The sequence below is a fragment of the Apostichopus japonicus genome, chromosome 21 (genome assembly GCF_037975245.1).
Source record: "Apostichopus japonicus isolate 1M-3 chromosome 21, ASM3797524v1, whole genome shotgun sequence".
Taxonomy (NCBI): domain Eukaryota; kingdom Metazoa; phylum Echinodermata; class Holothuroidea; order Aspidochirotida; family Stichopodidae; genus Apostichopus; species Apostichopus japonicus.
In genome coordinates this window covers 18,718,899-18,735,321 of record NC_092581.1, presented here as the reverse complement: position 1 = coordinate 18,735,321, position 16,423 = coordinate 18,718,899, and the positions used below count along the sequence as shown (strand labels likewise).

The following is a 16,423-nucleotide window of genomic DNA, read 5'->3' as shown; positions in this document are numbered from 1 at the left end:
CCATGGGGTGGCGATTGGTGTGGGGGGGGGTTGGAATTTGGACAACTCAGTATTTTTTTTCTCAGACTAATATGTTATTTGTAAGTTCCTTTTACACAAATGCATACATTAATGACATTTGCAAAAAATTGAATGAAATGGTCACCTGACATATGAGGCCCTGCCAAGGATTTCACATTGGTGATCGTTGGGAAGCTTCCAGTACCATTTTCGGTTGGCTTGACGGGAGGGTTTAATTCTGACTGCAGTTGTGTGCCCATATCTGGTACATTCTGCTGAGTGTAAAACAGAAGCAGGCACTGCTCGTTGCAAACTCTCTTCACCTTGCCTCTCCAGCGGAAGCTCTCGGTCAGTTCGCATCCCATGCGCTTGCATCCTTCGCACCTACAGGGTCAAAGAGGTCGACAGCATAAATTTTGATATATTTTTTTTTTTCATAATCGGGCCGATTCCGATTATTTGAAAAAGAGAAAATATCCGTTTTACGAAATCGGTAAAAAAGTATGTGATAGGAAAATTATTGTTGTGATTTTCCTCTGTTTCCTTTAGCTTTCTTTGTTAAAAAAAAGGCTCTTATGTATCCCTTTGTATGTACCAAATTACCTCTGGAGTTACGCGGAAAGAAAAAAAAAAAAAGTTTTTTTTTACAAATTTCCAAAATACGAAAATATGACATCCTACCGAGTAATCACTGTGCTAAGCAAATGGCCTAACCACCTCGACGTGTATGTCACCTGTTAATGGCTTGAAATGGGCAAAGAATAGTTACTCAAAATATCCATCTCAAAAAGTATCTGAGACAAACCATCCACCTTCAATCTTTACCAAAGCTTAAATTTTACTTACATATTTCTTACATTCCGACATTATTCTGTACTTATTTTCAGTATTATTCCGTTTATGAACAAATAGAAATGTTACGAACTTGAAGTTAAACATCCTTATTCGTTACCTACTTAACTCCATTCAAGTTCAATTAGAAAATGTAAGCTTAGGCCAATCAAACTGAACAGCAAATGGTACCATCGTAATTTGTTTATAATTACTGTAGAATGTTACCAGATTGATGTTAAAAAAATCATAACAAGTAGAAACTACGCCAATGTTGTTTTTCACATGAAAACATTTCATTTACTTGTGCATAATTGATTTGAGCAACATTTTAGACCATATTCCGAGACCTGTTTGCAATGTAACAACCTAGTGTTAGGCCTTATGCGACGGCTATGGATTCGGGGCATATCAGCTTTTCTGCCGAAATTAAATTATTTTTGAGGGCATTGCGGCAAACATCGAAAGGTTAAAAAAAAATAGAGAAAAGAGGGTCCACGGTAAAAGGGAGGTGATGGGCAGGAAGTATGGCCCTTTGCAAATTGTGAGAAAAAGAAACATCGAATAACAAATTAGTCCATCAAATACTGCACTACGGAGCATTTGATGCCTAAACATAACCTACACTCAGCTATTCAACATAGGCCTTATATATCCTGCACATTTGTTAATTCGCGAAATTGGTATGCTACCATGTTTAAAGACATTGAAGACTCGCCCCAATATGCGTGCGGCCAACTGAAAAAGTTAACTTTCCGTTGCTTGCAAGTAACGTTTTGTCCGTGTCGTTACAAAATGCAGACAGTATCACGATACCTTGTTATCTTTAGCTGGACCCGAGATGTCCATCGCTGTATCATTTGCACACCGAGCTGTGGGTATTGACCGCAGCTGTGTGTACTGACTGTACACAGGGAGTTGTTATGGACTCCCTGGTCCGACGGTAGCAAGCTGTGTGTGTATTTCCTGGGATCGATGGTGGTGTCTAACATTTCTGTTACACCTCATTCGAAACTAGGTCTGATTACCGGCATTAGACGTTTCTTTTTGCGCGAGTCTTCACACCCTTTAATGTGCCGAGAAAAATTGGAGTCACTAACCACGAGGGAAGCAAAATTGGCGACCCTGGCAGCCTAATTTGATAAAATTACATTGTGAAAGATGTATAGAGGGTGTCTTTATTTTAATGTTTCTTAGTAAAAGAACAAACCTAATACATCAGTTGATATTTTCACCTTCCATATGTTTTTGAATAATAATATTTTCACCTTCTAAATGCTTTTGAATAATCGGTATGACATAACTGGTATTCCACGTAATTTTTACCGATTCCGATTATGTTCCGATTGTGCAATAATCGCCCCGATTCCGATTATCGTTTGAACACTACCCATGTGCATGTTACTCATAACTACATACCAAAACTATAATCAGAACATATCTACGAAACTATGGGAGCAGCTCTAAGAGTTACTCTCTATAAATTCCGAAGAGAGTACGTCTGAGATGAGTTTTCGCTAACTCCGTAAATAGTACATCTCAAAGCAACATCAGCAGGGGTAGGAGCCAGGATACACTGGGGGCATGTTCCCCCCCCCCAATACATCAGTTGTTATTTTCACCTTCCATATGTTTTTGAATAATAATATTTTCACCTTCTTTATGCTTTTGAATAATTGGTATGACATAACTGGTATTCCACGTAATTTTTACCGATTCCGATTATGTTCCGATTGTGCAATAATCGCCCCGATTCCGATAATCGTTTGAACACTACCAATGTGCATGTTACTCATAACTACATACCAAAACAACAATCAGTACATATCTACGAAACTATGGGAGCAGCTATAAGAGTTACCTCTCTATAAATTCTGAAGAGAGTACGTCTGAGATGAGTTTTCTCTAACTCCGTAAATAGTACATCTCAAAGCAACATCAGCAGGGGTAGGAGCCGGGGCGACTCTGGGGGGAACGTGCCACCCCCCCACTTTTTTCCAAAATAGCAAATGTGCCCTACTGGCAAATAAAATTTGCACCTTTAATGAAGTACTGTCTTTTGGATATCTTAAGCCTTTGTTAATTTTTATATTTTATTTTAATTATTTATTTTTAGTCTGTACATGCTATTTCTAAAATGGCATCCCATATCTTTTTGTAGCACGGTTAACAATAAACAATCTCAATAAATAGTATTGATAGGCATACTACCACATCATATATATTTAAAGGCATTGAAGACTCGCCCCAAACCATGTGCCACCCTCTGAAAAAGTTAACTTTCCGTTGCTTGCAAATGAAGTTTTTCTCTTGAAGCTACAAAATGCAGACAGTAATGAAACGTGATACCTTGTTATTTTTAGCTGGACCTGAGATGTCCATCGCTGTATCATTTGTACAACACTGTGTGTCTAACACTTCTGTCACACCTCATTCGAATCTAGGTCAGATTACCGGCATGAAACGTTGCTTTTTGCACGAGTCTTCACACCCTTTAAGTGAAATGGCCGGTGTGTATCAGTTTATAGCATAACAAGTGATGGTTGTGGAATGAGAAAGTGCCCCTCTGATGTTGTGCCCCCCACTTTTTGGAAGCTTCCTACCCCCCTGAACATCAGCACAGGTCTATCAACCTAATGGAGCAGCTATAAGAGTTACCTCTCTATAAATTCTTAAGAGAGTACGTCTGAGGTGAGTTTTCTCTAACTCCTTAAATAGTACATCTCAAAACAAAACTCAGCACAGGTAGTCTACGAATCTAATGGAGCAGCTATCAGAGTTACCTCTCTATAAATTCTTAAAGAGTACTTTTGAGGAGACTTTTCTCTAATTCCGTCAATGGTCAAATAGCTAGTACATCATCTATTCTGCGTGTAAGAGGGTGTGTTTCTTCTTGACCAATGAGAAAGTGCCTCATGTTTATTCAGTAGGTAAGGTCATTCCTTCAAGTGGCATAAAGAGAATGATCAAAGGGCTCAATAGCATTCTTGATCTGCGTATAGGCTCAGTTGTATGACCAGAGCTCTACTGTATACTTTACATGTTACTTATGCCAGGGTGTGGCAGCCTGTATACTACCCATACTGATACTGTGTGACCTTTAATTGTCATCAAATTTGCGTTAGGACTAAAAGATACCAAAGAGGTACGTTTTAACTATTACGGTTTATGGAGTTTTAAATGTAAATGTGTAAGTGTAGAAACTATTTGAGTTGCGTCTTTGAGGTTTGCGACGCATTTTCTAGTCTTTATGTGATACTTTGTACATTTTGTACTGCTTGCAATTTATCAATTATTTTGTGATATATTTTGTACCTTAATTGAGAATTCATATATATATAAATATATTTGTAGTTTTCACCGATGCAATAGATGTAAATATCCAGTAGAAGCCTCCGTGTCTTCCTTGTCTATGTCTCTACACAAAGGCTACACTGCAAATGACAAATTTCCAATTACGCAGGCAGGAAGTACTCCTTTTGGTTTTCTCTTTACACCTCCTACAATTATCATTATCATTGATGTGTCAATTTGACATGATTTATGTGAAAAGGATGTGAAGCTAGAACTTAATGTGAAATGCATCTTAAGACATTGGAAGGCAGACCATACACATTAAACTACATTGCAAGACAGACCATACACATCCAACTTTGCTAGTGGGTTTAGTTAATACATCAAGGCATGCCGTGAATGTGTCCATTAGCTGTAGGTTGCATCCAAAACCCGCTGTTTGTACTGAACCACAGGTTTTTTTTCCAGTTGGTTAGCTGAGTGATCAGTGACCATCTTTTCGCACCGTAGTTGAGCTGCCTATTCGTCTATTATGCAACTCATCACACAGCTAGTAGCCAAATCACTATCAGATCAAGGCAGACATGGCAAGGTGCGAACAACTCTTCCAAACTCAACAGTCTGTTTTGCAGGAGAGATAAATTTACAGTAAGTTGAGGTCAAAAGAGCTGAAAAATGAAAACCTATGGTTAATGGACTAATTCTTGTCATGGAATCCCAAGTGATAGGGGTAGGGTTACCTTGCCATCTTGTTATACCATTGGTGATAGCTCTCTCTACACTCTTCAGCACAAAACCGTTTCTTGGATCCACCCATTACCGTGACCGTTGCCACCTTACACATGGTGGAACAGTAATCACACATGGCACACCGTAGACCGATCCGCTTCACAAACTGGTTCTTAAAGATCAGGCTGCAACCTGAAGAGATGAATCAACAACTATTGAGTAAACAATGAAATAGACTAGGCAACTGTGATGTGAAAAGTAAACAACAACACCATCGCTGTTGTGAGGGAAGGATGTGTCGGTACTGATATGAAAGTAAACTTTATCAAGCAGCCCTTTATTCAAGTAATATTTTAATGCCATAGTTAAGTCTACCTTTTTCTCATTAATCTAATAAATGAGTTACCTGAAAAGCTGCACATTTTTTATTTCCTTTCACTTAACTTGTTTAAGAATATTCTTCAGATGTTGTAAAGACTGTAATTTCCCAGTAAGTCCTCTTCACATTATCTTTCCTATGACCTTCTTCCAACAATTCTTCCAACAACAACACAGAATCTTGAGGTTAAAGTTCATTAAATAACCCACCAAAGCTGCCATCTGTATAAAGTAACCTTTTTTTACAGATGCATTTTATTCTACTGTAAGTATAAACCTTCTATACCGCCCCCACTCCTCACCTTCCACCCCCCTCCCCACCATCTTGTTTTCATTTTATGACAGCGACAAAGTCCATTGTAGCAAGATTGAGAGTACTCACCAGGGCTGCAAAAGTAGCGAGCTTTACCGAGAAAGTTTGTTTCCTCAAATAGAATCTTTTCCTCAAAACAGCAGTCGCAGATAGCGATGATGGACTGGGTCTACAGTAATGACCAAAGAGAAGTAATTTCCAAACTTTGACCATACACTTTGAAATGTCAAGAAAACCATTTATATTTCTTAGTCAAGTTGTCCTTATCAAATTATTCTTCAATACATTAAAGATCACTAGATATCTTGTCAGATTAATTTCAACATTTGCAGTGGAATCAACATTTTGGCAAGAGTTTTTATTGAACTTAGAAGAGCAAAATTTGGTGGTTTTTCCTAATCTTTAATCAACCTAGTTACAAAAAAGTTGAATTTGATTCCCATTTATTCATGAACTATAGAAATGTTTTTTAATTTGAAAATGTGTTATAAATACAAAACCTGGAGTTCCACTAATTGTATATTTATAATGACTAACTGTACCAAACAACCTGACAGGATAGGCATGGGTGGTGGGGTGAGGTTGAGTCTAGAACATGTACAATGAAAATTAATCAAATGTGTAATGTGCAAGATGTATCTACATTTTTTTATGAAAAAAAAAATCTCCAAAACACATCAAAGATACAATCCATAATGGGCAAAACTTGTGGCTAATTTGCATGCTCACAATAAAAATCTAAATCTAAATCTAAAAATGCTAGTATTTTTTTTCCCGCCTTACCCGTTTGAAATCATCCAAGCATGCCGTGTTACAAAAGAGCCTCGTCTCTCCTTGGTAATCCAAGGTCTGAGGACGGTGAGAGAATCCCCTGTGGCACTGTCCGCATCTGAGCAGGAGCGTCTCCTGAGGAAGGGTCACAGGTGGCACATTGAACTGAGCTTGAAATGCGATGACGCAAGGGTAACTGCAGAAGTTGCGCAAGCTGCTGTCGCTCATCGTCAGGTGGTACAGGGGGCGCTGCAGCTTCTTGCAATGGTTACACGGGAGCGACCCCTGGTTCTGTCCCGAGCCAGTTCCGTTGGTGGAAGTTTGGACTATTCGAGGCTGCACCAACGGCTTGGCAGAGGTCTGAACCTGAGTGGCCATCCTGGGGCCTTGCGCTGGGACAACGTTGGTGGTCTTCGGGGTACTGGTACTGGGCGTCACTGTAGTAGATGCAGAGTTACTGGTGGTCGAGGGCAGAACTTTCTGCATGCATTCCTGCGAACAGAACTTGTAGACTTTGCCACTACTGGCTTTGCCTTCCATTAACATCCCCTGTTTGTACATGGTCTTACAGCTAAAGCAAGGTTCACTCAGGGACCTGGATTGCTGGAAGACTTCCAAACATTTCTGACTGCAGAAGAATACCTTATGGCCGTCTTTGTCGTCCCCTGGGGAGTGTTCGTTGTAGCAGGTCGTACCGCACTGATTGCAGGTACGGAGCGACAGGCTGTACTTCTTGCGGAAGTTGGAGAAGCAGTCCGTTCCGCACATGTGGTAGTAAGAACCCCGGAACTTCACTTCATGCTTGATCTGTACAATGATAAAAAATGGAAATTGGGTTAAAACAGAAAGATTCCTCAAAGCTTTCATGTTAAGGGACAAACATAATTAAAGAAAACGCAAAATCTTAACAAATTTAATGCAAGAATCTCTTGTCATCCTGATGATGAAATTCTGCTGTTCTGTTAGTTCTAACTCTTTATGATAGGAAAAAATTCTTTATAAATTGGGGGGAAAAAATTGGAACAGAATTGTACTTCAATGTGTAATACATGCAACATGGGGGACTTTAATAACATTCACTAATACACTTACTGATAATGATCATCAAAATTCATAACTCATTCCTTTCAGTATTTATTTGGGGGGGCGGGGGTGGGGGGTTGGGGAGTCAGTTCATGTTAGGTTATTTGGCGTGGATGATGGCCTCCTCCATCATAAACATGGCATTGTTTTGTTCTTAGTACATTCAATGGTTATTCAATATCCCTTAGCTTTCATTCCTTAATTTCACTATACACACATGTGGTTTTCATGTGGGAGAGGAAGAGGAGAGTTTGGCATTTTTCATTTTAATGAGCTCTGTAAAATACCCCGTTCTTTAGTCAAATCATAGGTGCCGTAATCTTTACTACAGAGTTATCACTAATAACAAATTATTATATTAATTCATCTTTGATTGTAAAATTAAAGATGAAACCTGAGCTGACTCAGTGACAGCAAGACTAGCAGACTACAATACTTACAGATGTGAGCTTCCGACACATGCTGCAAGCTTTCTTCTCCCCACTGTCCTTCTTTGTCTGTTGAGGCTGATCTTTGATCTTCTTCTCGTAACTCTCGACGCAATTCTGCGAGCAGAACTCCATGAACTTGCCCTCGGACCCCACCTGGGCCATAAATGCGTTACTGGTTCCTGTTATGTCCTCTCCACAGTTGCTACAAGGTTTCACTTTCTTCTGGTAGTCGGTCTTGCAGTTTGAAGAACAGAATCTCTTGCGTTGTGTGCCAAACTCGATCGAACAGCTCTCCGAGCTGTCCTTCTTGAAGACTTTCTTGCAGTAGCTACAGGGCGTGCTGTCTGAGCTGGCACCCTTCTTCTCGTGGAGACAATCGTCCGAGCAGAAGACATTGTTGTTGAATTTAATAGGGTTGAGGGACAAGAAAGGTTGAAAGCAGACGCTGCATCGGTTCACAACATCTTCTGTTTTGTAGACCTGCTTACGACCCTGTGATAAGAAGCAAAGCGCATAAATTACTGAAGAAAGTGCCGGTCAAGAACAATCATGGATTTTATATAAATGATGCATTCAACTTAGCTCTGATTGCGAGCTTTCCTGAGCACTGGGGTAAAACTCTATTCAACCAGGCTGGTCAAACTTTTCTAACAGGCTAGTAATAAGAAGGTAGCATTACAGAGGGAGGAGAATGGACTTCAACTAAACCTAATATATATTTTTTTCCCTATCCATAACAACACAAGTGTGGGTATGGGTGAGGGGTGAATAGTGGTGTATGGGAGAGGGGTAAATGGTGGTGTATGGGTGAGGGCGAATGATGGTGTTTGGGTAAGGGGTGAATGGTGGTGAGGATAGTGGATGGGGTGGTTCTTTTCCCCTTCCAGCAACTGCATGGACAATTATCTAGGGTACCAGAAGGAGCATGATCTTACCACTTTCTCCTTCACTGGTTCGTGAGTAAGAGTCTTGACTTGGGAGATTACGGGTATGGATTTGTCCACCACCGACTTCGAACTCTGAATGAGGAAACATTAATTTGTTTTGTTCTTTTTCGTAAAGAGACACTTGTCAATGAATAAGCTCAAAGCATATTCAAACTTTTTTTTTCAAAATTTCTTGTAAATTTGCATTATATCTAATCCAACCAGATGCAGTCATTTCTCACGCAACGGATTATTGCACCGTTCCATAGAGACACTATAAAGAATTCCTTCTTACCATAAAAGGTGCACACAAATAGTGACTAATTTAACCTTTGGAAGAAGATCAAAGTTCCACTCAGAAATTAGGTACAGTTTGCACATTCCAAGGAAAAAAAGTTGTTGTTAGCTTATAGCCATAGTCTTAATAATGATGTAAAATGACTACATTTAGCTAAATTTCTGTAGATATCTAACTGCACTTGCATTTTTGAGACTGTGCCACTGCGGGCAAGAAAGTTAAGGTTTTCACTTTCACATGCAATTGGTAGTTTATGATTATAGAGCCAACGTGAAAGAATGAAATGAGTATGCTCCAAGTTATCCACATGTCATCACGTAACCATATACTTACCCCTTCCTCGGACTGTTTCTCCTTGACGCTCTGTGTAAGCCTGGACACAATACTACCAAGGCTTCCTAATTTTCGTTTCTTCTCAGCTGGTGGGGTCGTCTCTTTCGTCTTATCTCCATCTTCGTCTGATTTCTTGGGTTCGACATCGTCCAGGATGATAATATCTGAAGAGGTATCTTCCTTATCGACCTGCTCCTCTTTTTTTCCTGCCTCTTCTACAGCCTCAGCAGCTTTCTCTGAATGTAGGGACGGAGACACCGTCCTCTCTTCGATCATGTCGATTACGTCCGAATCCTTACTGCTCTCCTTTGCAGCGCCCTGCCCGTCTGAAAAATCTGTTGCAGCCTTAGTCTCGGAAGGGACGTTACCGTCTACTTCCATCGGTTCCTCCTCTCCGGGTTCCGTCGCTGCCGTCTTCTCGTCCTGGCTGTCGACTTGGTTCTGCCGGTCAGAATCTGAGCCGTCGCTGACCATGGTCTCCAGGAGGTCCTCTCCATCATACTGCATCAGCATCTCCTGAGATTCAGTGAGATCGGCTTTTGATTCACTCTTGTCACCATCATGCGTTTCATGACTTCCATCCCTTGGCTTCTTCTCTTCGTCTGCCACCTTCTCTCCAATGCTTTCTTTTGGCAGAGTCGCAGTGTCCTCTCTCTCTTTAATTCCATCTGATGGCTCGGTTGCTGCATTCACTGCTCCTTCAATTACTCCAGCAGCATCTGACATTTCATCGCTCTCCTTCTCAAGTTTGTCAGCTTTACCGTCTACTTCATCCCTCGGCTTTGTAGCGTCTGTGCCTCCGTCAGGATTCTTCTCGTCTCTGCTACATTCCTCCTCCTTGTCAGCTGTTGCCCTTGCCTCTGACAATTCTGACTGTTGTTTCCTTTCCTCCTTCACAGCTCTCTCCACCTCATCAAACTCATCTGTTTCCATCGGCTCTTCGGTTTCTTGAAAGCCATCATCACCGTCGTCATCTCCATTTCCTCCCTCTACCCAGATGTCCTTGCTCTGGTCATCCAACAATTCTTCTTCATCTTTCATCTCTTCACTTCCCATCTCTTTCTCAGGGAGAGACGTTCCAGCATCTTCATCCTCCTCTCCTCCGATGACCGGTGAATCCGCTTTTTCAATAAATCCGCTTCCGGTAGAATCGGTCTCTTTCTCAAGGCTTTTCTCCGAGTCCAGAATTCCAGAATTATCATCCTTTGCTTCCAGAACATTTTCTGCACCATCTCCTACCACAGGCGCAACATCGACTTCTGTTTCAGGCTTCTCTGACTCATTCCCAGCTTCAGGTGCAGTCCTATCATCTTCACCTTTAGCTTCCTCATCCCCCTCTGTTACACCTCCATCTGCTTCCACCATAAGATTCTCAGACACAGCTAAAGATGCATTCTCATCTCTTCTAGCAGTCTCTTCCTTCTCCCCATCAGCTTCATCCTTAGTCTGGGGTGTTTCAAGGATTGATGTCACATTCTCACGGCTTGCATCATCGTCCTCTGAGGGTATCTCTTTGGTTTTGTCGACTGCACCGATAGCTTGATCATTCACTCCACCCTGTTCTTGTTCCTCTGAATCCTTTGTGCTCTCCTCTTCATTTGCAGCTGTATTCTCTTCACTGCCAGCATCTTCTACGGCCTCAGTAATTTTGCTAGAGCTTGCTTCCTCAGCAGATTTTTTCTTCTCCTTTGCTTCAAACTGTTCTTCGATATCTCCGACGCCATCTTCGGGTTTACCCCTCGCAAGACTTTCATCGTCTTGACTTTCTGATATGCGTTGTTCAGCTTCTTTGACAGGAACATCGATTGTTCCTTTCTCTTGATTCGAATCTCCAACATCTTTGTGCACTCCTTCTTTGGATGATGGTATTTTACCAACATTCGCTTCAGAATCTCCTCCAGCATCAACAAGTTTTGCTTCTGTATCATCTGCAACCTCTTTTGGTGGATGACCCTCACTAGATGACATTGTCTTAGACCACTTGACCACTGCTAAATGAATAAAAAGAATAACAACAGTTTAAAAACTAGTGAGACGAAAGGCCTAGTTTAATTCTTTCAAAATTTAATATGAGATCATTTAATTTACAATCTGCGATCAAGGTTCTTGGACTTAATAAGGTGGGTCGATTCAAATTTTAGTTTTTGAGTTTATAATCAAGGGTTTTAGACTCTGTCAACCTCAAATCACCTTTGACCACAGAAATCTGCAGTTTTGTTGTAATCACTATTACATGTGTTCCCAAACATCAAGTATGAAAATTGATTTAGATTTACTGATGGAGTTACTGAGTTAAAGATTACAGGCCTTGACACTGTTGAATAGTGATGTAGCGCCATCACATATTTTGTATACTTTATATTGATATGTTAATGCTCCTAATTTCAATATTATGTTATCACATATTGAAAAGTTTCTTAACACAGCTTCCATTTATACAAGAGCAGAATACAGTTTGGTTCTCAATCAAGCAGTTGATTTCAGAGTAAGTTTGTCGTTCAGTTACACCTGGAACCAACACTACAGACCTCTGTAGGCCTTGAGAGAACTTCCACAGAATAGATCTACACTTCTGTATCCAATAAAGGTGACTCCACATACCAAGTATGTAGCTCATCCAAACTTCAATTTGGAATTATCATATTTACTAGGTTTTCAATATATTGACCTTTGACCTCCACCTGAAATGATAGGTTTCTTACATCAAAAAGTTGAATCCACTTTCTATGCTTGAAGCAAAGCCAAGGTTTGTATTTAAAAAGTTTTCAGACATTCACCACCGTTGACTTTTAAAATGACCTATCACATTTAAGGAAAAATAGGTTCTCGTACAAATAAGGTGGATCCACATACAACATATACACTAAAACCGAGTATTAATTACTTTTTGAGTTACTCTAACATTGTTTACAAGTTTTTTCCGATGTTGACCTGATATGACATTTGACCTCCACCATATTTATTAGACTTATGATCTCGATGTGGTGCATCTTCATACAGTACCATGTGGAAGTAGGCTTGCTGCGTGGCACGCGTTCAACGCACTGGCGTGCAGGGGATTCTAAAGGATCAGCACTTTCATTCATAAACTGCACAATAGAAATACACAAATCCATATATAACTCCATTTACACATGCGTGCCCATTATTGTATGCCAGCCCCAGTTAATAACAGCCATGCGTGGTAAACATACAACCTCCTTAAAAAAAGAAATTATTTATAACTGCCGGTTGATTCCCAAACTGCGCTTGACAAGACAGTCTACATCCGATGAACTGAATTAAATAATGCCAGTCCAAAGTGTGCTAAGTTACTTGAAAATATGGAAATAGTTGATACAACAGAAAGAATGTATTGCACTGCATACATCATATTAGATGAGGGTCCCACATTAACCAGCGACTTTTTAAGCTCAAAACAGCATAATGATATATTAGCCTCTAGAGGCTATTTTAGTCACATGATGCACTACCACCAACCATAGTTATCAAGTTGACATAAATCTCTCAAAATGTTTGTATCTTGTGCTGCATTTGGGTGCCAAAATCGTCAAAAATGTGGCAGTGGACTGTAGTTTCACAGGTAATTCTTAGCAAGCAATAGTGGAAGCAATTACATAGGAATCTAATTACTTTACTAACTAGTGTAGTCTGCTCAGCTGCTGTTTTGTTATTCACTGGACCCTGGATATAGTTTGAATAGGCCCCTAGACTGACTATGGCTGTCCTTTCGGATGCGATATGACTATAGCCTAATGACAAAAACTATTACCACCTAATTTTTCTTAAAACTGTATCCATTATGATAGATCCACATGCCAGATTGAACATGAGATGACGGTTATGATGTCCAGGGCTTATTACTAACAATTAAATACTAGGAAAATAGGCTACTACCCACTTTGCAACATTAACATTAAACTGAGAACTACATGAACAGTCTAATATGGAAGTATTACACAAAAGTAGGTGTGAGTACTGAGTAGGAAGGTGGTTGGGAGGAGGGCGGGTTGCTTTTTCACAGCATTTTTCAGGGACAACTGTGACACTATTTGAGTGGAGCACTAAAATTACAAGCAAGAAAAATGTTTGCCATGTGCCTCTCACATACCGGAAATGGCACTTTCCAGACACTAAAAGTTGCACAAAACACTCCAAATACTTGAGTCATTAGAGGCAAGAAAAAAAAGTTTTCAAAGTTGGTTCTTAAGTCAGGAGTATAGTACTCACCACTCTGGTCGCCACAACATGTCTCTGTTGTGCAAACTACACCTTCTCTTTCGAGAAAGTGGGTGAAATCAAATTCAGTTTTAGAGTTGAATGCACAATGTATACATACATACAAATGATCTGGCTTTTGGCGTACAATGCAAAGCGCCCTCACTTTTTTCAAGGCTTCACTGCGATACACTGTGTCAGCATTCTACCTAGTTCAATATCTATGTGCACTACTTACTGTAATTATGGTAGTACCAGTAGCCTAAGTTGGGCTAGGCCTTTGTAAGGGTAAACCTAAGATGTATCTTTTGGCTGAACTTAGTACGTATCACTAATAAAGTTAAGTTGTGTGCAAGTGTTTAAGTTTATGGACACAGCTTAACATTCATCCATTCTACAGATCAAGTCCCAAGTTAGGATTCTTCCCATTATTTTAACTGTTACTAACGTATGTGAAGTGGCATTCCCAATATTATAATACTGAGAAAGATAAAACATCTGATGACTGTAACTGAGGTAAAATCTTTGCTAGCCTAACAATCAACATTAGGTCAATTTTAAAGGCATAGCTGGTGGTTTTTGGACATCCTCCAATGAGTTGAAATTTATGTTACATTGAAAATTTACACTTGTACCTTTCCATTGATTGTATTATTTTCTTTTGGGGGACTTGGTAAAACTTGATCAATCCTAGGACAAGGAATTTGCTCTTTTCGCATAATTCCTAAGCACTAGCGTGACTGCAGGTCACCCTGTGACATACATGTGCGGAGTCGGTTGAGGAAAAATTTGATCAAGCTATTCACTTCAGCACTAACACTACTCTGTCATACTGTTAATATCAAAATGCCAACGAATTGTGTAGTAGGAGGTTGCAAAAACACTTCTGAAAACCAAATTTTCGTTTCCCAGTCATCAAACTGACGATAATCGTCACAGGCGTGGGATAAATAATGTTGTAAGTTGCACCCGCTAAAACTTTCTCACTGCCGGGGTTTCCCACCCTCTACAGGCGAATATATATGTTCAGTGCATTTCACACAAACATGTATTATAGGCAGTGTTGTCTACGTAGAGGCCCTCTAAAGGTAAAGTCTCCCTAATTTTAATATGCCTAAACTCCTTTAGCCACAATTGCCACGTTATTCTAATGTGCTTACTCAATTGTTTATCTTCAACTGGATTTACTCAATAGGTTCAGGAAAAAAAGATCATATTACAAAAGAGTACACTGTACAATAGGCCCTGAGTGACTTAGTTCTCTTAAGCAGTAAACTGGCCTTTAATAGCAGCGAATCTTACCAACTATGACTAGACGTTTGGGCAGTTTTTTTAAAACCATAATTTACCTTTGATTGAAGAATGGATAACCAAAATAAGTTAAAACTGTGTGAACAATTCTAACAACCATTTCTTTCTCTTGTAGCTGCATGTTTATTATTCTGTGACCTGTACTTTAATGAGCTTTTACGCTTCAGGTTTCTGGACAGTGAGAATCTGCTAACTTTAACATCAAATTGCTTTAAAGGGTGTGAAGACTCGTGCAAAAAGAAACGTCCCATGCCGGTAATTTGACCTAGATTCTAATGAGGTGTAACAGAAGTGCTAAACACCACAATTGATCCCAGAAAATACACACACAGCTTGCTACCGTTGGTAATTAGACACTAGTGTACAGTCAGAACATACATCTGCGGTCAATACCCACAGCACAGTATACAAACGATACAGCGATGTACATCTCAGGTCCAGCTAGCATAAAGATAACAAGGTATCACGTTTCATTATTGTCTGCATTTTGAAGCGACACAAATAAAACGTCACTTGCAAACAACAGAAAGTTAACTTTTTCATATGGCCGCACGTGGTTTGGGGCGAGTCTTCAATGCCTTTAAATTACTGTCTTTTTCGACTTAACAGGAACCACAGTATTGTTTGTGTACAAAAATACTTAAGTATGAGCCCAAAAAAAGGTTTATTTTTGCCTCCTGCAAGGTCAGGGATGCAACGTCTCAAAATGTTAGTCTGCTCAATAAATTTCTCCCTGCAGACCCCTGACAAGACACTGGTTATTAATTGAGTAAGTTAGGCTCTTTTGATGACATGAAAATCTCTAATATTAATCATAATTAATAATGGAAATAGCTCGGTTGTAGCATAACATTAACACTACTTGAAGTTGATTGATATGCATTTCTTTTTCCAAACAATCATCTATAGGATTGGAAGAAATTTGGTTCATTTGAGAAGTTGTGGTTTCTTGAAAGACTACTAGTGTATTCGCAACAATATTGACCCCATTGTGCAAAAAACTGAAGCCTACCGTTAAGCATTACCACTAAATTATGCTAACTTTGTACTAGCCTAACATTACGACTAAGTTGGGCTAGTGCTAATGAGTAGGCTAACGCTAACACCGACTGAGCGTACAAATCTTGTTTACTAACGATATGCAATTAACCAACCCTGAATATCTAACTTGACAACAGGCTTCTCAATTTAGTCGTAGAACTGCAATGAAGGTCCTTGGGTTTGCTTCTACGAAACAGCACATACAATAATGGCATGCTCCGGCCCGTCTGAAATGTCTTGTCGCCAAATACGCAGCTTACATACATGGGCTAGGCCTAAGTATCCTGATACTTCGCGGCAACGAACAGTTTACACTATAGACTAAGCCTTTTGAGCGTTTGATATGGACCATCAGAACCATGCATTAACGTCATTTGTCATAGTGAGTTCTAGTAGTAAGTGCCAGTCTTTGTTCTATGCCCAAAGCCACGAAGTAATGGGTAGTCTCGATTGAAAAGTCAAGATT

The 16,423-nt window shown here is 39.9% G+C and overlaps 1 protein-coding gene across 3 annotated transcripts in view; it reads right to left on the bottom strand.

Moving 5' to 3' along the window:
* LOC139962919 (zinc finger MYM-type protein 3-like) overlaps nucleotides 1–16,423 on the bottom strand; it is a 23,095-nt gene extending 6,672 nt beyond the window's left edge. For 2 of the 3 annotated variants that reach the window (XM_071963322.1, XM_071963325.1), the window contains exons 1-8: nucleotides 16,071–16,423; nucleotides 9,388–11,378; nucleotides 8,766–8,849; nucleotides 7,840–8,322; nucleotides 6,329–7,123; nucleotides 5,615–5,714; nucleotides 4,866–5,046; nucleotides 146–384 (exon numbers count right to left, since the gene is read on the bottom strand). In XM_071963322.1, coding sequence (XP_071819423.1) covers nucleotides 146–384; nucleotides 4,866–5,046; nucleotides 5,615–5,714; nucleotides 6,329–7,123; nucleotides 7,840–8,322; nucleotides 8,766–8,849; nucleotides 9,388–11,355 — 3,850 coding nt within the window. In that variant the 5' untranslated portion in view covers nucleotides 11,356–11,378; nucleotides 16,071–16,423. The remainder of the gene's footprint in view (nucleotides 1–145; nucleotides 385–4,865; nucleotides 5,047–5,614; nucleotides 5,715–6,328; nucleotides 7,124–7,839; nucleotides 8,323–8,765; nucleotides 8,850–9,387; nucleotides 11,379–16,070) is intronic. The other variant, XM_071963324.1, reaches the window with a different exon arrangement.